This window comes from Alexandromys fortis, unplaced genomic scaffold (assembly GCF_014885135.2).
Source record: "Alexandromys fortis isolate MF-2015 unplaced genomic scaffold, M_Fortis_MF-2015_v1.1 scaffold_104, whole genome shotgun sequence".
Classification (NCBI taxonomy): domain Eukaryota; kingdom Metazoa; phylum Chordata; class Mammalia; order Rodentia; family Cricetidae; genus Alexandromys; species Alexandromys fortis.
Window position 1 is genome coordinate 3,183,032 of NW_026068000.1, and position 25,153 is coordinate 3,208,184.

General features: G+C 37.2%; 1 protein-coding gene across 1 annotated transcript in view; it reads right to left on the minus strand.

Moving 5' to 3' along the window:
• Positions 1-25,153, minus strand: part of Taf4b (TATA-box binding protein associated factor 4b) — a 118,810-nt gene that overhangs the window by 13,205 nt on the left and 80,452 nt on the right. The window contains exon 14 of the mRNA XM_050160684.1: positions 19,225-19,329. Coding sequence (XP_050016641.1) covers positions 19,225-19,329 — 105 coding nt within the window. The remainder of the gene's footprint in view (positions 1-19,224; positions 19,330-25,153) is intronic.

The window sequence follows — 25,153 nt, forward strand, 5'->3', positions numbered from 1 at the left end:
TGACCCTTATCTTTACCTCAGGCCCCACTGTGCGATTTTCTAAAAAAGCTTCCAGTAAAAGTACTACACATATCCTACATTCAACCCTTATTTTTTCCCTTCTTCCTCTTCATTTTATTCCAAGGACTACAAATATATGTACAAAAATGCCCCAATCCAGAAACCTGGACGAGACCAACAGCCTTTCCTTCTATGATCTACCTGCCACTCTTACCAATCCTACTTGCTTCTTTCAACACTTTTTCTTTTATTACCTACTATTTGAAAAACTAATAATTTTAAACAGTCTATCTACTGTGTTACTACTGCTCACCCTGCAGTGTGAATGACTGTTCTCAAACAATAATCCAGTAATATGGTTTACCTGCTTAAAATGCTCTAGTGACTAAAAATCTACAGGACCAAAATCAAACACACAAAGACAGGATATAAATAGTCATTTACAACCACAATAAAGTCAGTCTTGTCTCTCATTTCTTTATTGCTATCACAAACTACTGATCATAGAAGAAGTAACTTCTCCTTTTTTGTTAATGGCAAACAGTATGCTTTCTTCATGAAAGGATATTCTATAGTCCAGCAACCGTATTCTCAAGTCACAACACTGAAATGTTTATGGCTTCAAGTCAGGTATGTCCCCCAATGCCTACAAGCACCAACTAGTCCCAGTTCTAGACTAGATGCACTCTCGTGTACTTTCTTGGTGTTCTTCTAAAACTTCATGCCTGCTGTGCAATTATCTCTAACCCATCATTCACTGTACTTTAGAGGATGTCTGTGACCTATGAAGATTTTTACAGTCATGGAGAAAGGATCTGATCAGTATGTGTAGGTTGATTCCTGTGCAGAATCCAGTATCACACAATAATGTAACTGGTATGAATGAACAGTAAAATTGAGCTAATAACAATCCTTGGCCCTTCTGAGTCAAAACAGTGTTGCTAGTCTTAGCTTTAAGCCAAATAAATCTGGGAGGAAAATGTAAACTTCTTGATTGGTATATTTGTAAAGTATTATCTAGTCCTCTAAAAAGTTTTTTTTTATCTATTCACTCTCACCAAGCTACTATCAGGTAGAATTTATTCAAAACAATGGTCTTTTTTTAAAGTTTTCCCCCTCCAGCATTCTCAAAATAGTGAAAAGACATTTCAGCAGCTGGCCAAGTAATAAAACACCTAAGAATATCAAATGGCTAATTCCTTGAGTTCTTTATATATTTTGGATATTAGCCCTCTGTTATATGTGTGTTTTGTGAAAATCTTCTTCCATTCTATGGGCTGCTACTTTAGCTTTTGACAGTGTCCTTTGAATTACAAAAGCTTTTCAGTTTTATGAGGTCCCATTTCTTAATTGTCGATCTTAGTGTCTGTGCTGCTGCTACAGAAACCTATAGAATGAGAAATGATCTTCACCAAGCCGCCCCAAATTGACAGAGGGCTGATCTCCAAAATATATAAAGAACTAAAGAAACTAGATATCAAAAACTCAAATAACCCAATTAAAAAATGGGATACAGACATAAACAAAGATATCTCAACAGAGTAATCTCAAATGGCCAAGAATCACGTAAATGTAAATCAAAACAACTCTGAGATTCCATCTTATACCTTTCACAATGGCTAGGATCAAAAACTCAAGTGTTGGTTCATCATGAAGAGGATATGGAACAAGGGAAACGTGTCTCTACTGCCAGTGGGAGTGCAAACTTGTACAGTCACTTTGGAAGTCAGTGTGGCCGTTTCTCAGAACACTGGGGATCAATCTACCTCAAGACCCAGCTATACCATTCTTTAGTATATGTTCAAAGGATGTTCCACCATACCACAAGAATTCTTGCATAACTATGTTCATAGCAGCGTCACTCAAAATAGCCAGATATCTAGATGTCCCTCAATGGAAGAATGGATAAAGAAAATGTTGTACATTTACACAATGGAGTATTACTTAGCTGTTAAAAGCAATGGCATCTTGAAATTTGCAGGCAAATGAATAGAACTAGAAAAAATCATCTTGAGGGAGGTAACGCAGACCCATTAAGAAAAGGAGAAACATGCTACAACCACAGATTCAGAAAGCTAAGTAACAAAGAGGGCTGGGAGGTGGGAGGGAGAGGTGTTTTCCAAGAATCTCACTGTGAAGGGAAAGAGAATGGGACGTAGCCAATGGATGGGAGAAGGGCCTGGAATAGGGAATAGGTATGAGGATAGGAAGGGTCAGGTGAGGGTGGGGAGGATGTAGGGAGAGATAAAGGGAATTGGGCGGCATGTCTGGAATGAGCTAGAAACCTAGTGCAATGGAAACTCCCAAGAATCTATGAGAGTGACCCTAGCTAAGACTCCTAGCAATGGGGGATATGGAGCCTGAACTGGCCATCTTCTGTAACCAGGCAAGACTTCTAGGGAAGGGATTGGGACCCAACCACAAACCCTTCAACCTACAATTTGTCCTGCTTACAAGATGTGCTGGGGTAAAGATGGTGCAGAAATTGTGAGACTGATCAACTAACGATGGGCTCAGCTGGAGAATCATACCTGAGAAGGGCTCATCCCTGAAAAATCAGGACCCAGAGGCAGGAGAGCCCAGAGACATAGGATAGAACCAAACAGCGATGACAAAAAAAACAAACAAAACCCCCTGCTATTCTCATTGAGTGGTGCCTAGCCCAATTGTTATCAGAGAGGCTTCACCCAGCAACTGATGGAAACAGATGTAGAGACCAACAGCCAAACAATTTTTGGGAGGACTCCTGCAGAAGAGGGGGACGAAGGGTCGTAGGAACCAGAGGACTCAAAAAACACCAAAAGAAAACCCATAGAACCAATTAACCTGGGCTCATAGGGGCTCACAGAGACCGAACTGACAACCAGGGAGTCTGGAAAGGACTGACCTAGGTCCTCTTCATGTATGTTCGAGTTGTGCAGTTTGATCCTCTTATGAAACACCTAACAGTAAGAGCAGGGGCTGTCTCTGACTTTGATAACCTGCTTTTGGAGCCCATTCCTCCTACTGAATTTCCTCATCTAGCCTTAACAGAAGAGAGGGGTGGGTGCCTAGTCTCACTGCAACTTAATATACTTTGGCTGGGTGATATCCATGGGGGGGGGGGAGGTTGTCCTCAAGTAAATGAAATGTGCACATGGCCAAACAGAAGCCAACTCTAAAAAGACATTAACTTGACTGCCTCCTGTGGCCAAGGAAAAAAATACAACTTGGGACTTTTCTAAAAAGCATTTGAAAAGTAAGAAAACTCATATAAACTATATCTAGATCTGCTATACATTTTGTTAAAAGTTCTTCAAAGGAGCCAGGCAGTAGTGGCACACTTTTAATCCCAGTACTTGGAATGCAGAGGCAGGCAGATCTCTGTGAGTTTGAGGCCAGCCTGGTCTGTAAGAGCTAATTCCAGGCTAGGCCCAAAGCTACAGAAAAACCCTGTCTCGAAAAACAAAAACAAAAAAAAGTTCTTCAAAGGACTGACAGTGAAATCGCTGTAGTTTCATACTTGGAGAACCATGAAGGACACTGCAGAACAACTAAAGGGGGCTTTATTAATAGCTTTGAATGTATTAACAGTAGCTTCCTTTATAAGTTTAGGAATTATAGAGCTGGTGACCTGCATACAGGATGGAAAATGCTCCAAGAAAAAAGTCTGGACTGACAGGAAAAGTGAGAGCACAGTAACAGTGGTGCTTTTCCATTCGCTGTATGGCTCAGCAATAGCGCGCATTACAGAGGTAAACCACAGCACAAAGGACAGAAGGCATATGGGTGGTGGCTCAGAAGACTCCTACATAAAATGAATGATACTATCTCAAGGTTGGGAACAGTCAAAGATACATATTGTATGCTTAAACAGATAAAACACCTCTAAAAAGACAAACAAAAACACAAGTACAACTAAAAAGGTTAAAAAAAAGACAGGACTCAGAGTGAAACTGTTAAATATACTTGACTAAGGTAAATAGTAACATACAGGAGAAATAAAAAGTTCAATTTATATGGTATTCTTAATGACTAATTATAAATCAAGACACAGTTAACTTATAAGTCTATGTGTGGAAAAGACAAACCACGCAAATCCTAGGCTTAAGAAAACTACCTTAGCAACAAAATATTAAAGGAAGCAGGCTTCCAAACAAAGACTATTTCTAGAAATAAAGATCATTTCATAATGACAAAAGGACAATTTTATCAGAAAGACATAATATATTGCACCTTCAAATAAGTCTTCTTAAAATAGAAGAAAATTAAAGTATATAGAAGAAATTAAAGTAAAAGTAGGTGAGCATCATAGACGCCTATACCCCGTCTCTCAGAACTTTATGGAATAAGCATCTCCAGTCCAAAATAAACTAGTTAGAAGACAGAGGATTAGAGACATCCTACTGATAGCGGCAGGATTTATGTTTCTAAACACTTATCCAAAGCAACCAAATAGGCAAGGTTCAACAGATTTAAGGGGACTGAAATCATATACTATGTTCTCTGGCCACATGAAAACAAAACCAATGCAGATATGTAACAACACACTTTCAAAGAGCTGGTATGTGAAAGCTATCAAAAAGGAAATTAGAATTAATACTATAAGCAAATTACCCAACATATTGAAGTTTGTATAGGTGAAGCCAGAACAGAAAGAATGAAAATTTATAGTAGAAACACAAATGTTCAGTTAGTAGAATGCTTGCCTACCATGCACAAAGCTTTCGTTCAATTTCTCGTACCACAAAAACTTGGGTAGTGGTAGGTGTAGACAGCTTTGATTTCTACAACTCTCAGGAGATAGAGGCAGAAAGACCAGAAGTTCAATGTTATTCTTGACGACATGGTAAGTTTTAGGTCAGCCTGATCTACATGCTATTATGTCTAAAGAAAATGTTAATAAGTTCTAAATTAGCATTTAGAGAGATTAATTTTTGAAAAAAAAAAAAGAGCCTTTATCTAAACTAACCAAGAAGATAAAGGAGAGGAGGAAAATTTATTAACATTGGGAATGAAAAAGAACAGACATTACCACAGACATTAAAAGAAATAATAAGATATAATGAATAACTTCCTATTAACAAACTGAACAACTCAGACAAACATAGTCTCTCTGGCAGAAAAAGTACAGTGGCAAAAACAGAAGATGCTTGCTGGCCAACTTTCATTCAAACTCAGAGAAGAGAGTAAAGAATGCGTGCTCAGCTAGCCTTTTCTCTTCTATGCAGTCTTAAATCCAGCCCCTCCCCCCCCAACACGGATTAAACCTAAGGCAGGCAAACACTATACGACAGTCATATGTCCAGCCCACTTTTTTTCATTTCGGCACACTATTCAGTAAATTATCAGGATTGGCTTTGAACTTACTCTGTAGCACAAGCAGGCTTTGAAAGTACCGTCTTGTGCCTCATACTCTCAGAGAGCTGGAATTTAAAATACTCTTATCAGAAGCATCAAACACTGGTACTTATGTGTAAGTGCAGTGAATGGCCTAACAGACGTAAAGGAAACTAAAATGATGATGAATATAAATCAAGAAATCTACAATACTCATGGGCTTAAAAGCTAAGATGTTCGTTGCTTACAAATTATCTCTAGATTCAATGTCAGCCTAAATGAGGAAAGAGTCCCACACAGGCTTTTTATAACACTGACGAGATCAGTATAAAACTCATGTAAATGCATATAGTTCACATAAAAATACCTGGGATAGCTTTTAAAAAAAGTCAGAAAAATCTATATTGCCTGATTTCAAGTCAAATAATGAAGAAAAGCTGGAATATAGTAATAGATAAAGAAAAATCCACCTATAGAGACATTTGAGATAATCAACTAACAAATAAAGAAAGGTTTGATTGGTTCATAATTTTGGAGGGTCCAATGTATCATAAATTGAACTGGCTAATTTGGTACCATAGCAAAGTCATATGCCAGTAGTATGTGACCGAGCATAATCCTTTCAATTCATGGTCAGGGAGCAAGAGAACAAGGAGGGGCAGGGGTCTCCAAGTCCCCTTCAAGCCACACCATTAATGACAAGGCTCCACCATCTTCCTGAAGTAGATAGACTCTGAAGATGATGGGTCTTCAGAAGATATTCAATCTATAGCTACTGTCAAATGATTTGTTTGCAAAGACTATACGGCAATGAAGAAAATGCAGTGGGGTAAGTAGGGTATAGTTAAGCTACCTCTGTTTGAAGGAATCCAAGCCATACCTAACACTAGACAAGAAAATAGCAAGATAGGTCAAAGATCTAAAAGAAAATAGGTCAACCATAAAGCTTTAAAAAAAAAACCTTAACATAGTAAAGTTTTATGAATATAGAACAAATCATTTTATTTTATTATATAAAATTAATAATCATTAAAAGCATGAACTAGATTTTGTAATAATTGCCCTCACTACTTCCAGGACAACAAAATCAAAGTATTCTTCAAAGGAGTATAAAGTAGTTAGTGTAGTAAGCTGGAAATCAGTAAGAACTCATTGGAAAGTTAACCATACAACTTTTTTTACGCTCCAATCCTTTACATAAGAGAAATAAAAATATATCCACAAATTGTTTTTATAAAGATGTCCATAGCCACTTTATCTGCACTATGCAAAATCTATAAACCAATCAACTAGTCAACATATAAGCAAATTATAGTCTTTATATACTATATAGCTTCTCAGCACTGACAGTAATGTACCACTACAATGGTTAGTATAAATAAATCTCAAAAATATTATGCTAAATGAAACTACTCAGACATAAAAAGAAAGCACATTAACCCATGATTTTCAATTATATAAAATTCTAAAATAGGCAAAACTAAGTTATGGCAATAGACATTAAGGTATTGGAAGCTCAGCAGTCAATAGTTAGGACTACTTTTGCAGAGAACCTGAGTTCAGTTCCCAGCACCCACTCAAGGTGGCTTAAAACTGCCTTGTAATTTCAGCTCCAGATGATACCTTCTTCTGGCCTTAGAGGGCACCTGCACTCACATGTGAATGTACACACAAACATATGCATGCATGTATACATACATACATACATACATACATACATACATACAATTAGATAAAAAATAAATCTAAAAAAATAAATTAAAGCAGTGATTGCAAAGTGGGTTGAGTTTTGCAAAAAGAATGCATGGTTAAACTTTCGGGAAGGACATAAAAACACCTTTATATCTTGATTTTAAGAAATAACTATAATAAAACCCAGCACACTTTACTGTATATAAATTATGTCTTAAATCTAATAAATAAACTAAATTCAGGCCGGGCAGTGGTGGCGCACGCCTTTAATCCCAGCACTCAGGAGGCAGAGGTAGGCGGATCTCTGTGAGTTCGAGGCCAGCCTGGTCTAGAAGAGCTAGTTCCAGGACAGGAACCAAAAAAGGCTATGGAGAAACCCTGNAAAAAAAAAAAAAAAAAAAAAAAAAAAAAAAAAAGAACCTAAATTCAGTTACCTTTTACCTTAATAGTCAGATTTCAAAAGTATTCTGTCAAGCTGTGCCCAATGGAACATGGTGACTCAACTGTACAGTATAATATAAAAGTCTGAGAAGTTGGTGATGGTAGGATTTTACATTCATAGACACAAAAACAAACAAAAAACATGCTTACTCCAATACCTGCACAGAAAATTTATAAACTAAGGTATGTGGAAGATGCTATAAAATCTTAGCGTGTGGGCTGGGACTGTAGCTCAGTTGACAGAAAGTTTGCCTAGCATACACAAAACTCTGGGCTTGATCCCTAACACTGCATGAACTGGGGGTGGTGGTGTGCATCTGTAATCTCAGCACTCAAGAGGCAGGAGGACCCAAAATTCAAGAACATCCTCTAATATTATAGCGAGTTGGAGGCCAGCCTAAGCTAAACAAAACTTCTCTTTAAAAAAAAAAAATCCAACCTAGAATATGGCTAACTCCTCCAAGTATTGAGAAATTTACCTACCTATTTCTGTTATTTAACAACAGAATTTTGGGTAGCTTTAAGTGGGTCAACTTGACCCCTCACACTGCTCAATGCTTAGTGGAACCCAGATATCAAATTCTAATAACATGTTTGAAGGCAGGAACATTATTACAGTGACAAAATAATATTCAGAGTTGTAGTGTCAAAATGACATTCCACACATTTCCAAACACACAAGAATACTCTAGGCTAGTACTCTAACCAAAAGCACATGCAAGCAGCATTTAAAAAAAAAAAGAATCCAATTAGTAGATTTAATCTATCTCATTATTCTAATTCTAAAATTGATTTATCCAGCATTACCTGCTTAATCTCAAAGGGGAAGAAAATACATACTTTTATTTGCTATGTCTAAGACTGACTCAAGCAAATGAGGAATACTAGTTTTATTAATATTTCTAAATAGAGAAATTAAAGAAAACAAATAAAAAAGAACTTCCACTGGAAACCAAATTACTGAGTGAAATAATATATCTATAAGACTTTCTGAAGGACCCATGCATGTGTAGCACTGGCTCAAATACACCATGGCTCAAATACATGGTATTCCCAGATAGCAGTACATGGTGAACAACTAAAATCTCCTTGAATAACACATTCTAAACTAAACCAAGCATAAATTACCTTCTCTATGGTTCCTAGTTGGGTAGTACATCTTCAGGAAATTCTAGGAATCTTTAGGTGAAATGGGACCAAGCTGGAAAATTAGGTTGCTGAGGGGCCAGCCTTAAGTTGTAGCCTGCTCTCATTTTTACCCCAGTTTCTGCTTCCTGGTAGGCATCATTTAAAAAGCAGCCATTTATTATGGCACATGGACTAAGTCCTCTGCAGTGCCTACCCATCGTAAAGGACTCTAATCCTCTGAAAATGTGAGCAAAAATCTATTTCCCTCTCTGTTTCTTTTGGGTATCCTTGTCACAGCAGTGAGAAAAGTAACACACACCATGTTCACTGACTAGCATCTTTAACAGTGTTAAGATGGCAATGTTAATTTAATTCTTATCAAAATATCACATTTTTGGATGAAAATGCCAATCTGATTCTAAAATATATGAAAATTTAAGAGATCCATTGTAGTCCAAACACTTCAGAGTAAAAAAAGAAAAGATAATAGATTGACATTTCTCAATTTCAAGGTTTATTATAAAAGTTACAGTAATGAAGTAATCAAATGCAGCATTAAGATGAATGGCGTAAAACTGACAGGCCAAAAGTACCAAGGTTGTTGAGAACCTTCAATGGGAAAAAAATGGACTTTATAATACCGATGCCAGACAACTAGATGCCAACGGCCAAGGAAACAGATCAATTCCTGTCCAGCCACGTCAGAGAAATTTCTTCCTGAAGCAGATGGGAACAAATAGAGTGACCCACAGCCAATGTGCAAAGTGAGAGACCTTGAACATTCAGTCTTAGATGGAGTGTCTCTATCAAATCCCTCCCCTCAGGGATCAGGAAACCCTGAGAAGAGGAGGTGGGAACAGTGTTAAGACTCAGTGGGATGGAGGACCCATCGGAAACAAGGCCTTCTAAACACAGCAGGACAGAGGCATATAGGAATTCATAGAGACTGTGGCAGCATGCTAGGGTCTGTACCAGAAGAGGTCCTAGCACTGAGAGGGGAAGTGAACACATATCCCAATCCTTAATCCAGAAGCTTGATAGTGAAATATTTTTCTGAGAAGTCTCACTGGTGCATCCACTCTTAGGAGCAGACCCAATACCCAGCAGGAGATGTCAAACACAAATGAACTCAATGGGTATCTTTAGAGGTTCTTGTTGAGTGATGCTGTGCCAGGGCTTTTCTTTTCTTTTTTTAACATATAAACCTTACAGGTCCTCTGCATATATTATGGTTTCTAGTGTTGTGTTTTTTGGGATTCCTAGGTGTCTGTGAATGTGTGTATCTCTGTTTCTCTAGCTTTTTCTTCTGTTTGTTTTGTCCTATTTCAACTTGTTTGTTTTTATCTTATTTTACTATATCATTCTTTAGATGCCTGTTCAAATTCTGAGGAAAGACAAAAAGGGTGTAGACTGGATGGGAGGTGAGGTGGGAAGGAACTGGGAGGATTTGGAAGAAGGGAAACTATGATTAGAGTATACTATATGAAAAACCTTACTTTTAATAAAAGAAAGAGGAATGACTTTTTAAAATTATTAACTGATTCATTGATTCATTCTGTTTATATGTGTGTGTATAAACACACCACAGCACTTGGATGGATGCTAGAGGACAACTCAGAAGGAATGAGTTTTCTTCTTTCACCAAGGTATTGGGTTCCAGGTATTGAACTCAGCTCATCAGGCATAACACACCAGCTGAGCCATCTCCCTAGCTCAGAATGAATTTGATGTGACTTACAATAAGTCAAACAAATCAAAGACAGGGTAAATATAAGGACTAGAATGTGTTAACCTTTAAGAAGTTAAACACAGATATAAGTCTTTGTAGAATTGCATTAGATTAGTTTCTTGGCTATGATCCTCAAAGCATAAACAATCAAAAATTAACACAAATAGATGAATGTTCAGTAAGCATATGAAAGGCATACTTATCATCTTTAGTCATGAGGGAAATGCAAAACAAACTCACAAGTGAGATACACTTCACACTCACTAGGATAGTTATGGTTTTTAAATACAGATGATATTAAGTGGTGCCAAGGACTATCCTGCATTGTAAATAACATGTACAATCACCAGAAAACACATTTTGTCAGCTCCTCAAAATACCAAATATCAAGTTCCATTTGATTCTGAAAGTCTACTAGAGATATACCAAGAGAAAGAAAAACCAAGTACACATGAACTTGTATACGAACGTTCAGAACAACTTTCTTAGTTCTCAAAAAGTGCAAACAAATGTCTAAAAGCTGATGTAAGAACAAAGTGCTGCCTGTGCATTCACAAAATGGATTATCCAAACAAAACAGATACAACAGCTGATATATTACATGTATAGACCATAAAAGCACAGTAAGTAAAAGAAGCTGAACACGAAAGGATAACCATCACACAATTCTACTTACATGTGCGCCACTATAGCCAGTTCAAAGGGACAAAATTTTAAGAAAAAGCCCCAAAGCTGCTGATTAGCTGCTAATAGCTGAACAGATCATAGCTATTGTTAGCTGTGACAAATACGCTCAAGGGTTAGAGTGGTGATTACCTTAACTGTGTGGTGCAAATACTGACAATTACTGAGTTGTACACTTTAAAATTGTGAATCTGCCCCCACCCCAATCCATCAATGCCTGAGGGAGGTGGGAGAGCTGGCCCTGCCTGCCACCAGCCACATCACTCAGGAGAGCAGGCCCTGCACCTCGCGAGGGCAGCACAAGAGTCAACCCCATTGGTTGAGGTAAGGGTGATCCAGCCCTAAAGTTGTGAACATTGTAGAGCTATCCCTATTGCCCATCTATCATGTGCCATCATGGGTTGCGGAGAGATGCCTCCCCCACTCCATTAACTTCTGAGGCTGGTGGGAGAGCTTGTCCTGAGAGGTTGGGAGAGCAGTCCCTGCACCTCATCACTTCCAACACTTGAGAGAGTAGCCCCTACTGCACAACTGGGCAGCACTGTAGAGCTGACCCTGCAGGTGTAGGTGTGGGACGAACAGACCCTGAGGACATGAAAGCAGGAGAACTGGTCCCACCCCTTGCTCATGACAGCAAGGGGTAAACTCACCAGGGCTATGTAGGAGAGCCCACACTAGTGGTGAGGACAAGGGAGAGCTAGGGGGCTAACCAACCCTGCAACTACCCAGGCCCAGCAACAGGGTTATATGTTGGTCTACCCCAATATCCACCCCATCTGTGATCTGTTTGAACACATGATGGCACTGGGGCTGCAGGATCTCTATGACACAAGGCAACATGACAGACAACAGGATAGCCAAGAGGAGTTCCAGTATTGATAATGTCACAGAAACCAAAGGCTTTGCAATGACTCTTTGCAATGAACACTTGCAAGTAAAGTGATGTGGGATGCCCTCTGTATGCTATGAATGTTTTATTACCATTTGTTAATAAATAGGCTGCTTTGGTCTATGGCAGGCAGAATAGAGCTAGGTGGGAAATCCAAGCAGAGAGCATGAGGGAGAAAGCAGGCCGAGTAGGAAAGATGCCAGCAACTGCCAGAGGAGTAAGATGCCAGAGCATTAATGGTAAGTCAAGGGCACGTGGCAATACATAGATTAGAAATGGGTTAATTTATATGTAAGGACTAGCCAATAAGAAGTTGGAGCCCCCAGCCACCATATGGTGGCTCACAACTATCTGTAATAAGGTACCCTCATCTTGCCTGTAAGCATTTATGCAGGCAGAACACTGTATATATATATAATAAATAAACAAACAAAACAAAGAAGTCTGAGCCATCGGTCAAGCAATTATAATCAATTATAATTAATATTAAGCCTATGAGTGATTATTTATAAGTGGCTGCAGGGGCCAGCAGGTGGGAAGAAACCAGTCCAGTGGGACCGGACTGGACAGAGAAAATCTTCTGGCTAGAATAAAATACAGATTAAAAACACTTTTATCCATAAGGGTTTACGAATGACTCACTGTGTCACTATAGCTTCCATGATGATTAACTTTTCCCTTCTTGTCTTAAATTTTATTTTATTTTGCGGGGGAGGTTGCAAGGCCAGAGGATGAATACAAAGGGATAAAGAAATGAATGGGATAGACATGCATGATGTGAAAGACACAAAGAATAAATAGAGGGGAATGGTGCCTTTATAGTTCATAAATAAATATCAACAACCCCCTCAAATTAAAAATTTGTAGGTACTGCAAACTCCAAACAAAAAATAAGCTGAAAACATTAATTGAAAAACCTGAACATCTAATTTGGGCAAGAAACATAGGGAACTTACTGCCATTTCAATTAAGGAAAGCTGCCTCTGACAATTAATGCTATTTGTTGTTAATTAGCACTTACCTATCATTTTGGAAAGTCCTCTAAAAGCTAATACTTAATACAGATAATCCTATATAACAAGCAATTCGTGCTTTTTAAAATCACTAAGTGTGAGCCAAGTAGCCGTATTGAGTCTAAAACAGAGCATCAAGAAATACAACAATAAGTGAAGTAAGTGAGAATGCTACAACATGAGTAGTACTAGTCTAAATTACAGAAAAGCACGCATATAAAAAGATAGATACAACATTTCAAGAACGGCTTCTGGGATCCTGAAAGCTCACAGAAATAAATTTAAAGCTATGCAATTTTAAGTAAGCAACTTTCTCAGGAAAAGCTTACCTAAGCTAACCTTAATGAACATACTTTCAAAGAAAAAATTGCAATGTTAAAGTCTTAAATGTTACATACAAACACCATGTGCCCCCCAGGAGAACTTTACCCAGAACACTTAATGTAGCAACAGAGTGCTAACAAGGGAACATTCAAGAGCAGAAACGGTTCCTAAAGACTCATAGACCACTCATCACATCAATCTTCAGATCATAAGCCTCTAATGGTCAACTGCTAAAAAGTAACACAATACTTTCACCATTTGTCTGTGTCCAAGTCACAGTTCTGAATTAAAGACAGAAAAATGTAAGAACATAAATCCAGCTCTGCTTCAAAAAAGAAAACTAGCTTTTAGATGATTTCCTTCCAAGAAAATGGAAACCTTGTTATGTTCTTCTCATCGATATACCTATCTTTCCCTTTTCATTCAATCTGTCAGCCCAAGCCACTCAATTTTTAAAATTGTATTTATTTGTTCACTCATTCACTGGGGGAGGGGGGCATGCTCTGGTGTTCCTGTGGAGGTCAGAGGACAAACTGCAGGAATAGGTTCTCTCCTTCCATCATGTGGGTCCAGGGAATTAAACTCAGGTTATCAGGTATGACTGCAGGCACAGTTACCTATTAAGCCATCTCCTTGTTTTGAAAAAATTAATAACGAATATTCATTTTTACTGTCAATTCTATTTTTAATATTTAAAAGGATAAAAATCAAAACCACATCCAAAAATGTAATTACAAAAAGGATCACATCTTATACTAGAAACTAAACATACTTAACAACACAAAGAGGGGTAAATTATACAATGAAATGTATAAAGAAGCATTTAATGACTTGGGAAGTGTATAGATAGATCATTAAATTAAAAGGTAGGCTCCAAAGACAACAAAATCAATTTTGTTAAATCACAACAGAAGCTGAGAGTGGTAGTATAAATATGCCTACAGCACTCAGCAGGTGAAGGCAGGAAGACCAGAAGCTTAAGGCCACTACACTTACATAGGTTAAAGGCTAATCTGGGCTACATTTAACTCATTAAAGATTTTAAAATAGCAAGTATTCAATCCTAACTTGCCAAATCAATGTTAATTATTTTATTCAGCTATCTCAAGAGGTCAGGAACTAATAACACTGAAGGAAACTTGTCCAACATACAATGCATTTTACTACTTTTATATTACTTCAACACTGATTTATAAGTAACTTTCAATTTTTCTTCAAACAGGATCAGTTTACTTTTTATATATAAAGAATTGTGTGCTTGCCCTTTTAAGAGAGTGGTCACTTTCAAGTAGCCAGACTGCAGAGAACAGGCCATTCTTCCCTTGCAGGCTCTTCCTAACACAGAATTAAGAAAGCTCTTTGTCCTGTATCCTAACAGCAGCCCCCGATTTATGTTACTAACCAGGCCCTGGCTCTTCCATGATCTTGTTCACATACTCTATGTTTGTTGAACCAAATCATGTGATGTGAAATTTCCCGCCAGACCCGACAAAACTTACATTAAAAAGTCTAATACTTTCCCCTCTCTTCCCTCCTATTTTCTCTTGTTCTTTATGAAGCTTCTTGCCAGGCTTTCAAATGGAGCTTCTGTTTTCATTTAAGACCCTCATCATGTTTTGGCCTTTCTCATATATTGTGCCGTTTAATGTTTAATGCTCTGCTTCCCACCATGAGGCCCCATCACAGCCTGGAGGCCCTTTCTCCAAATAATCCTCATTCTTGAAAGAAATCATGTATTAGCTTTCTCTTTCCCTGGACTGAATGCTGTTGTTTTATCATTATTTCTTTATTATTATATTTAACATATAACAGATGCAAAATAAAATTCTGGTGGACTTTATAATCCTGGTGTATCTTTGTATTTTTAATTTAAAATACAGTAGAGTCTAATAAGATCACCTCATTCTCCATAGGACTAGAGGTGTTTAGTAGAGTAGAACTTAAAACATCTAGGTCATAAAGCAGTCTAAGGACGAAAGAAAGATGGCTTCAGGATGCAGCTTCCAGGCGAAGAGTGCCATATGAGGGTGAAACTTTTGAGATGATGTAGCTGAGCTGTTTCAGGATGCCTGTAAGTACTCCTCACCTCAGCGTGTAAGCAAGCCGTTTAAGCTCATTAGTCTCAACAAGCTAGAGTTTGGTCTGTGGTGAGTACCCAATTGGAGTAGACAGATACTTGTGTCTCCCCAGAAAAATTCAACACAGACAAATCACATAAACTGACTTTCACATTGGAACTTAAAAGACACATTCATTTCTTATCAAGTACCTGAAAGACATAAATACATAATGAAGGAAAGGCATGTAAACTCTTTTGGGGCTGGTGAGATGGCTTGGGTGTTAAAGATGCTTGCCATGGAAACTTGGAGACCTGAATTCATCCTCAGAATCGGTATACAGGTGGAAGAAAGGGCCAACTCTATAAAGTTCTCCTCTGTTCTCCACAGGCATGCTGTGCCATGTGCTCATGCATACATACACATACTAAATAAATTTAAAAATAAATCTTACAAGAAATCAGGATTTAATATCTCTAAAATTTGCAACAAAGTCAAATGAGACTAAAATGAAAGCCTAGAGTTCTGGTTCTTAACCTGTGAGTCGTAACCTCTTGAGTCTTAACCTGTAAGTCAAACGACCCTTTTGCATGGGTTGCATAACAGATATCCTGCATATCAGATATTTGCATTATGATTCATAACAGTAGAAAAATTACAGCTACGAAGTAGCAACAAAATAATTTTATAGTGTATGAAGGTAAGGTTACCACATGAGTAACTGTATTAAAGGGTTGCAGCATTAATAAAGTTGAGAACCACTGACCTAGATAGTTTAATGGTCAACACTTCAAACTAACTCTAAGCCATTCAAACTGACTATTTTATTGGGCAACACAAAAAGACTTATTCTGGGATATATCTTAGTTTGTGAGTTATTATTGTTAGTTCTGTGGATTACATTGAGAGCTGCACATAGTCAGTGAGATGTATCCTGGCTCTTGAAGATCTATTAATCTTTCATTCTCAAAACCCTTTTTAAATACCATCTGAACAATTGTAAGTGTGTAGGTAATTAGTATTGAACATATTCACATTTTTGAAAGGTCTTACTTACTTTTACAACTTTACTAAAACACTGTTCTGATTAAACATTCCATTTTGTAAGCCCCTTGTAAACCTTACACCATTCTGCTTCTATAAATTAGACTACTCAGACATCACATGTAAGTGGAATTATTATTCTCTCTTTCACTACTAGCTTATTTGACTTAGCATAATGTCTTCAATGTTTCAAAATCCTAAAATATACTTAAAAATGTGATAAAGCTGGTTCATCAGAAAAGTTACTTTCTTCTTCCCTCGCACTGGAAAATCCAATGCCCTATATGTATGTAAATCTGGGTAAATGTCAAGATGGAATATGATATTTCATCAAGAATATAACTATGAACAGGTCTTCTTACCATATTTTTACTTTTAAAACACACTTAGTAACTGTGTTTAATATTGTTACTCATTTAAGAATGGTTTATAAGCTCTTGACCAACTTCTTTACTCTACTGACATTATATAACATAGTCTCTGTCAGATTTTTTCATGGCGAGAACTCACTGCAACACATGGGGTAATAAATAAGTACATGTACAGGTGTGAGCTTGATTCTCAAGTCTGGTAAACTTGTGGCAGAGAAGCCACAAGTGAATATTAAAATTTCTATTCATTTAAAATTGAGAATTTCCTCCCTTATACTAGCTAGCTTCATTTCTGAACTAAACAACAAATGCAACAGACACAAAATATTTTCATACTCATAGCAAATCTACTAGGACAGGTTCACAGTGTGCATAAATGACACTAATACATATGGATTCAATTCAAATTTGGATTGTGATAAAGGTGACATTTCAAAATCAGTAAGTTAAGAATTATTGAGTAAACAGCATTGACTAGTTATTAGGACCAAAGAAGTAAAACTAAATATGCGTTAACAACTTCCCCAGCCCTCTGAGAAATTATCTCACTATATACTCAAAACCTGGTTCAACCTTGCTACCTAGGCAAAGCTGGCTGTGCATTCCTGGCTTCACTGATATTGTAAAGATGCACCATTACCATGGATAATCTACATTTCAGCTCTAATTTAGAGACTTGGGAATAAACTTAAACCAAATTTATTAATTTTTTGGGAGGTTTTTGGGAGGTAAGATTCATTCAGTCTCACAGTTTCAGAGAGGTCAATTCATCAAGACAGGGAAACAATGGCAGAACAGAGAAGTTCACTACACTGAGTCAGAAAGAAACACGACATAAGTGTGGAAGGCCCTGGGTTCAATACCAGCACCTTAAGAAAAAGCCAGACAAATTTAAAAACTATAGACCTAAAAAGTACAATGTGAAAAAACTAAAAGTATTAGCATGTAATTCTAATTAAGAAGGGGCTTCATGGCTATGTTGGCTACAATCTCTGAGACAGAAGGATCCAAGTTAAAGGCTAGCCTGAGCTACATAGTGAGTTAAAAATAAAACTAAAAGAAACAAAACAGAGAATTCTAATGAGAATATAAACCGAAAAAACAATAATGGAAGCCTTATTTAAAAGAAAATTAAAGTTTTCAAATGTAAAAGCAAAGCAAACAAACAAGTATACTTTAGATGAATAAAGACAGAAAAACAGAAAAGAAATGAGAGGAAAGGTTTCTATTTCTTTAATTGTAAAGAATAATTCAGTGGGAAAAAAACTGAGAAGCGACAGGTGATAAGAAGTCAGTCTAGTCATTTCCTATTTACACTTTTAGGAATGACCAAAAAAATGAAGAAATATTATTACTGACTCTTGAATTGATTTTACAACAGCCCGAAGGGTAAAAACCTTCCTAGCCTGATAGAGTTGATACAGGCATAAATAAAACATAGTAGGCAAAGTGATAGTTGACAGAGCAGAAAAAGGTAAGGTAGACAGGAGTTCATTACACTGCTCTCTACCTTTGTGTATACCTGAGTATTTCTAGTAAAAATTTTTTTTCCAGATATGGATATTTTTTAACCCATCCAAGTATTTCCAGAACTTCACTTACACTACAATTTAACTGAAAGGAAATCCTAAGAAACACTGAAAGCAAAGGCCTGAAAATGACCTGAGTATTTATTAGAAAGTGGTTGAATAAATTATGATTCATTTAAATGCAGTATTGTCATATAACTATGTTAAAAGATTTTAGGATATAATGGTACATGTTTGTAATTCCAGCATTCCTAAGGAGAAATGGGAGGTGGAGATGGGATTATCACCTGGAATCTTGCAGGCCTGAAGTGAGCAATACAGCAACAAAAACAAGAAAAGACCATGCCTTGAGAAAACAGAAAATGGGAACTGAGGCTTGCCGGCTGTTTTCTGATCTCCATATGTGCAATTTGGCAAGAGTGTGTATAATCCACTCATACAACAAATGTGCACAAAATAATTAAAATTCTAAAAATGGTATTTAGGAAAGAATGAAAGAATCATTAAGCCATATAAACACATTTTGTGCCCAGGTGCAGGGGCAGATGCAGTCTTAGTAGTGAGGGTTATATAAAAATATTAGAAGGGGCCTAGAGTTAATCCTTAAGAGTATATACTGCTCTTGCAGAAGAACCAAGTTCAGTTTCTAGCACCCATCTCAGATGGCTCAACAACATGTACCTCAAGCTCCAGAGGATCTAACACACTCTGTCCACACACACACACTAAAATAAAATGTTTGCAAATGTTAGAATACAGAGCTTTTAAAAATGGAAATGGTGATATTCAGTATACCTGGAGATAGTGACTAAAAAGAAAAACAGAGTATGTAAGAATCAAGTTGAAAAAAACTGGCAAAATCTACTTTATAAAACTGTCAAAGAAGAATTTATTTGGCAGCATGTAGAGCAAGATAGACTATTTCAACGCCCCGCATCTTTTGTTTTCTTTTTGGCTTACTTTCTGGACATTAAAAAAAAAATTACAAGCACAATTATCAGTACCTCATTTCCTGATTCTAGTGATCTTTTCTTCCGTGGTCCAATAGCTGCAAGAGCTGTGAGATTAGCATCTCTGTATTGGATCTGGGCGAGCTCCAATTGCTGCAACTAGAAGATGGGGGAGAAAAGAAAGTCCATGTTTACACAGATGCTCAGGGAAAAAGAAAATATCATTAAACCAGTTTCTGTATTTATTCCCAAATAAAATTATATAATAAAATGAATACTGACTCCCTTGCAGCCAAGGGCACATTCCTGATGTCTTGACTCCACTAACTCGTAGTCCCAATCTTTACAAAGAAGAGACAGTTCAGGGAAGAGGAAATCAAACAGTGTGTGTACAATACAGAGCTCATTCTAGTATGTTGTATGATTTACAAACTACTCTCTTAACTTTCACAAACACATTGAAAGGGTATTCACTGACTGTTCAAATAAAAAAAAATTAGACAGTGAGGGTCGAAGAGATTAGGGCAATTTCATAGAAATCACCCCCAAAAGAGGTAGAACCAGTACTCAGAGATAAATGTTCTCACTACAAACATTTACAAATAAGACTCATGGATTTACTCTGTATTTTATTTGTCTTCATGGTAAAAACCTTGAGTGATGTAGTTAAGTCCAGAATGGCCAAAACTACAAGGTACAATTTTTCAGTCTTCAGGCAACAGTACAGAAGGTAATCACAAATTATGTCTTATGAAAAAGGATTTCATCACAGTGATTATGCATAAAAATAGTTGTGTATTTTGATAAAGACAAAGTAAAAATAAAATACCACTGCATAAGCCCCTCAGTTTTACTAGAAGAGGAAAAATGTTCAATTCTCAAGAAAATCTTACTGCTATATAAGGCAAAAATGTTGTTGAGGCTGAATGATATTCGCACTCCAACAGGATCAAGAGAGTTCACTGAGAAAAACTTACACTGGAAATATTCTTGGTGGGGGCAGGAGAATAACCAAAGTTCAAACACATTATAAAAGAAGGATGACAGTACATGAACCTTCATCGTAGCTCTCCTAGCTTTCAGAGCTGTGGAAAGTAAAATCCTATAAAATATAAGCTACTCACTAAGGGGCTTTTGATATAGCAGCAAAAATATATTTAGACAACAATTAATCCAAGTACATAAACTAAGAATGATATTCTATTTGCTCCAAAAATTACAGGACCGAAATTTTTTTAAGCAGTAGGCTTTCTTAAAAATATATTGTTTGTTAAGGGTTTTCAGAAGTTGTAAAATCTTTGAAAAAAAAAAAAAAACTATGGTCAAGAGTCAGATGCTGGCACAATCCAGAACTTTTTCTATGTATCAAAAACAAAAAAGATTTTAGTTAATCTACAGCACAAATCAAATAAAAATGTATTTTAAAGGCCTTCCCTATAAAGAGATAGGGTATCTTAAAGATAGTCGTATCAAATGAGGACTCCCTCCCACCCACCGAAAGAAAGGTTTTCAACCTATGTAAATAACCCTTTACACATGCTATTCTAGAAAACAGGATGTTGCTGTAGCAGTGTGGAAGATAAGAATGCAGAGAGTGCTGCGGACGATGGAGGCCTGGCTTGTGAAGTTTCAGGGGAAAGTGAAGACTTTGCTGGGAACATTTATGCGCCATTGTGAAATAGTCTAGTTCTGGTCATGGCACTGAAGAATGAGCCATGATTAACAAGAGACCAGCATCACTGAAGTGAAATCTTTGCTTTAGAAATGAGTAGTGATTAACAAAAGAGTAGCACTACTGAAGATTAAATCTGGGAGTGTTTACTCATATATACTGGGGGCTGAGGCTGGATCCCCTGCTGGCAGCCAAACTGCCATCACTAAGATGGTCCAGGTGTAGTAGCTGCCCATGCCTTTAATCCCAGCACTGGAGAGGAGCAGATAGATCTCTGTGATTTCGAGGCCAACCTGATACACAAGTTGCTAATCTATAGTGAGTTCCAGGAGAGCCAGAACTACACTGAGAGACCCTGTCTCAGAAAACACACACACACACCGGGGGAGGGGGTGATAGGAAGAAAGTAGGAGAGGAGGGATGAAGGGAGAGAGAATGTTACTTGGATGGTACTGGATTTAAAGCCATGAAGGAGTCATGGAGAGTAGCTAAGGCTTATAAGGCTTGGTACTATGTGGCAGGGCTAGAGTTCCTGAAGAGGCTACCACGGAAGGTAAAGCCCAGCTACAGACTCCCCAGCATTTTAGAGATGCCAGTAACATGGGGCAATCGGCGAGGGCAACAGCAGCTGTGGAGTGGAGCTGCTCTGAGCCTGGAGAAGCTGCACATGCTATTAAGGGCAGAATCAAAGAGGTATGAACCAGAGGTAATTTTCCTGGTTAGAGTTTAGCTTTGCTTTAATTTGACTGTGACTGTGTCCTGGTTCTTCCTTCTTGGAATAAGAAGGTATGTAACTATTTTTGTTGTTATTTTATAGGCACCCACAGTTGAGAGACTCTGAACTTTTAGAGAGATTTTGGGATTTTAGAGACTTGGATATTCAGAGAACACTGTATGTGTTGGAAAGATGTTCAATATTTTATAGAGCCTGTGGACATTTAGGAAGTCTTTGGATACTTTGGAGAAGCTTTGAACTTTGAAAGAGATTTTGGGTATTTTAAAGAGAACTTAAAAGTGTTTGAATTTTTAAAAACTTTGAAACTTTCAAACCTTGGAATATACTTTATATTGTGGTATTAATATGACATCTTGGGGACAACAAGTCAGAAAAGGTTATGGTTTAACAGTGTTGACTTGTGTGTCAAGCTGACAAGGAGTTAAGTATGTTTGCTAGTTTTATGTCAGTTTGACAGAAGCTTTAGTTATTGTGAAAAAGGGAGCCTTAATTCAGAAAATGCCCTGTTGGAATGGACTGTGGGAAAACCTGTGGTGCATTTTCTTAATTGATAATTGATGTGGGAAGGCCTAACTCACTGTGGGTGGTGCCACCTGGGCTGGTGATCATGGATGCTCTAAGAAAGCTAACAGAGGAAGCCAATAAGTAAGCAGTGATCTTCCACAACACCTACTTCAATTCTAGTCTCAACTCCCTTCATGACAGACTGTGACCTACTTTTGTCTTGGTGTTTTTATAACAGCAATAAAAACCCTAACTAAGACAACTATATATTAATTTTCAAATATTAAAGCTACTTTACATTTCTTGGGTTGATACTATGTTGTGCTGGTCTACTTTCTTTTCTATATGTTGTTAGACTTGACTATTATTATTCTGTTGATGTCTCCATGGAAGATACTGGATGTCTTGTTCCGAAATATCCTTCTGGTTTTGAATAATAGGTTTATGCTTTCTTGAGAAATAAACTGGAGATATTACTTCTTAGATTTTTTTTAAAGAAATGGTATAAAAGTGGTATCAAATCTTATATAGATAGAATTTACATAGTAAAATGATCTGCACTTGGGTTATAAGTACTAATTGCATTTATGTAATAACTATAAAACACTTGAAGAATCATGTTCAATTCCCAGCATCCATATGACAACTCACAACTATCTGTAATTCCAAGATCTAACTACCTCACACAGACATACATGCAGGCAAAACACCAATGCACATAAATGATTAAAAAAGAATATGCTTTTAAAACAGTGAATAAAGCATTAATAAAATACACATTGGTACAGTTCAAATATGAAATTTTCCTAAGAGGCTAAGGTATTGACAAGATAGGCCTCAGCTTTTGGCACTAGGTCGGAAGGATTTGGAAACTTTATGAAGGTGGAACCTAACTAGTAAGTTAGCTTGTTTTTTGAGGCTAATCTTGTCCTGAACTTCTCCCTTCTCTGATTTCAGTTTTGCATGGCTAAGCAGCCTCTACCATAAATATACTGCCATTATGATGTTCTTCTTGCTAGGGGTCTAGAACCAACAGATTTTCTATATACTGGAACCTAAGTTCAAAGACAACATTCTTCCTTTCCTACATTGTTTTGCTAAGGTATTTGGTTAAAGCAAAAAGAAGTCAGACTACAACAGATATGGTCACCCTCGCTTAAACATAATACTTATGAACTGTTCAGGATAAAAATGTGCTATAGTTATCTTAGTTTATCCTAAATAGCAATCCATTCATCTGCCCCATTCTCCCCCATAGTTTTTCATCTATTTATTCCTGCCTCTCCTTTACTTTTCTTTGTGTTTTCTGGGGGGGAGGGAGAGAAATTAAATAAAATATTCAGGGTTAGTCTGAGCCTAATGCTAAGACTGATGGAATAACGTTACTCGAACTGTTCCTTTGGCTCATGGTTCTAAGCTCCATCTTTACCTACGTTATGACTGCCAGTTATAAACAACACACTATGCTATGCTACATTTAAGTAGAAAAGAACAAAAGTAAGTTCAAAGTGAAGCAACACACCTGAGCACTAGATCCACATGGAACTCACAACTCCTGACTTCTAGCCCACAGCTACTTCTTTTATGAAATGTACATACCTCTTCCAACAAGAGACCACTATGCCTAATATACATAGATCCAACATCTCAAAACTAAGAATTTGTGCATCCTTCTGGAATCTCTACACTCAGTAAAGGTCTTCTGTAAAAAGATCACTTAAAAAATTTTGTGGTGGCTTTCCTGCTCCCCAAAGAAACTTACAGAAGGATCACTGGATGATAATCCAATATTGCCAGTTCAAGATCCTAAATTTCCAATTCCCAGATCACAATGTTATACCTTCAAAAGGGAATAGGAAAATAACAAAATTTAAAACATCCTTCTTTCTCTTCCTAGATGAATGATTCTGTGGGCAATCTCCTGAGCAGCAGCAACAGCAGGAACCTCTGGAAATGTACATTTCCAGGCCCTACCCCAAACCTACTCTAAAACTTCTTTACCCAGGGACCAGCAACTTGTATTTCAAACACTCCAGATAACATTCATATACATTAGAGTTTGAAAGTCACATTCTGAGACTGTCAGTGCTTTGAATCATATCTTTCACTGCGATGGCATACATGAGTTCTTTATAACTTGTCATTTTAAGAATGTCTTCATCATATGTTATTTTGATTTCTACAATAGAACATATATATATAATATACTTTTAATAAAAGGTCTTTACAATATACTTTCAATAAAAGATTTGATTGCCTTGGTCCTTGGCACATGCAAAAATAGCATTAAACACAAAATACTACATTTACAGTTACCTTTAAGTACCTATCATGTTTCATTATTTCATATCTTTTAAATTTCCACTACAAAATGTATCAGTGCTGGGCATGGAGATTCTTATAATTTCATCACTTGGGAGACTGAGGCAGGATTAACAGAAATTCCAGGCTGATCTATCTCGTATAAAAACTGGGTGTGGTATTACATACCTTTAATCCCAGCACTCAGGAGGTAGAGGCCTTGGATCTCTGTGGGTTTGAGGCCACTCTGGTCTACATAGAAAGTTTCAGAGAGACATAAGAAGACTTTGTCTCAAATAAACAGAACAAAACAAAACGATGTCCTCCAGGTATAGTGGCACACACCTTTAATCCCAGAATTTAGGAGGCAAATGCAAGAGGATCTCTATGAATTCCAGGCCAACCTCCTCTATACATAGTGTACAAAGGCAGCCAGGGCTAAATAGTGAGATCCTGCCTCAAAACAAACAACAAAAAAGTAACAACAGCAAAAGACCAACTAACAGATTCTGCGCTGCCTTTCTCATATTATACTTTCTATTTAGAAATGAGGCCTTATATGCGGAACTCTATTAATTACACAATAATGGTCAGCGAGAGATGCACCTTGAGTTTTCAGTTCATAATCTATTTAGAAAAAAAGCCTTATTTCAGAGTATATTTCTAATCTGCTATGCATTTTAATCCCCCACAGGTTACTATGCAAAGTCAATGTGCCAACATATACATTATTGTAGTTCTTTTATTCCCCTTTATTGTCTCATACAAAA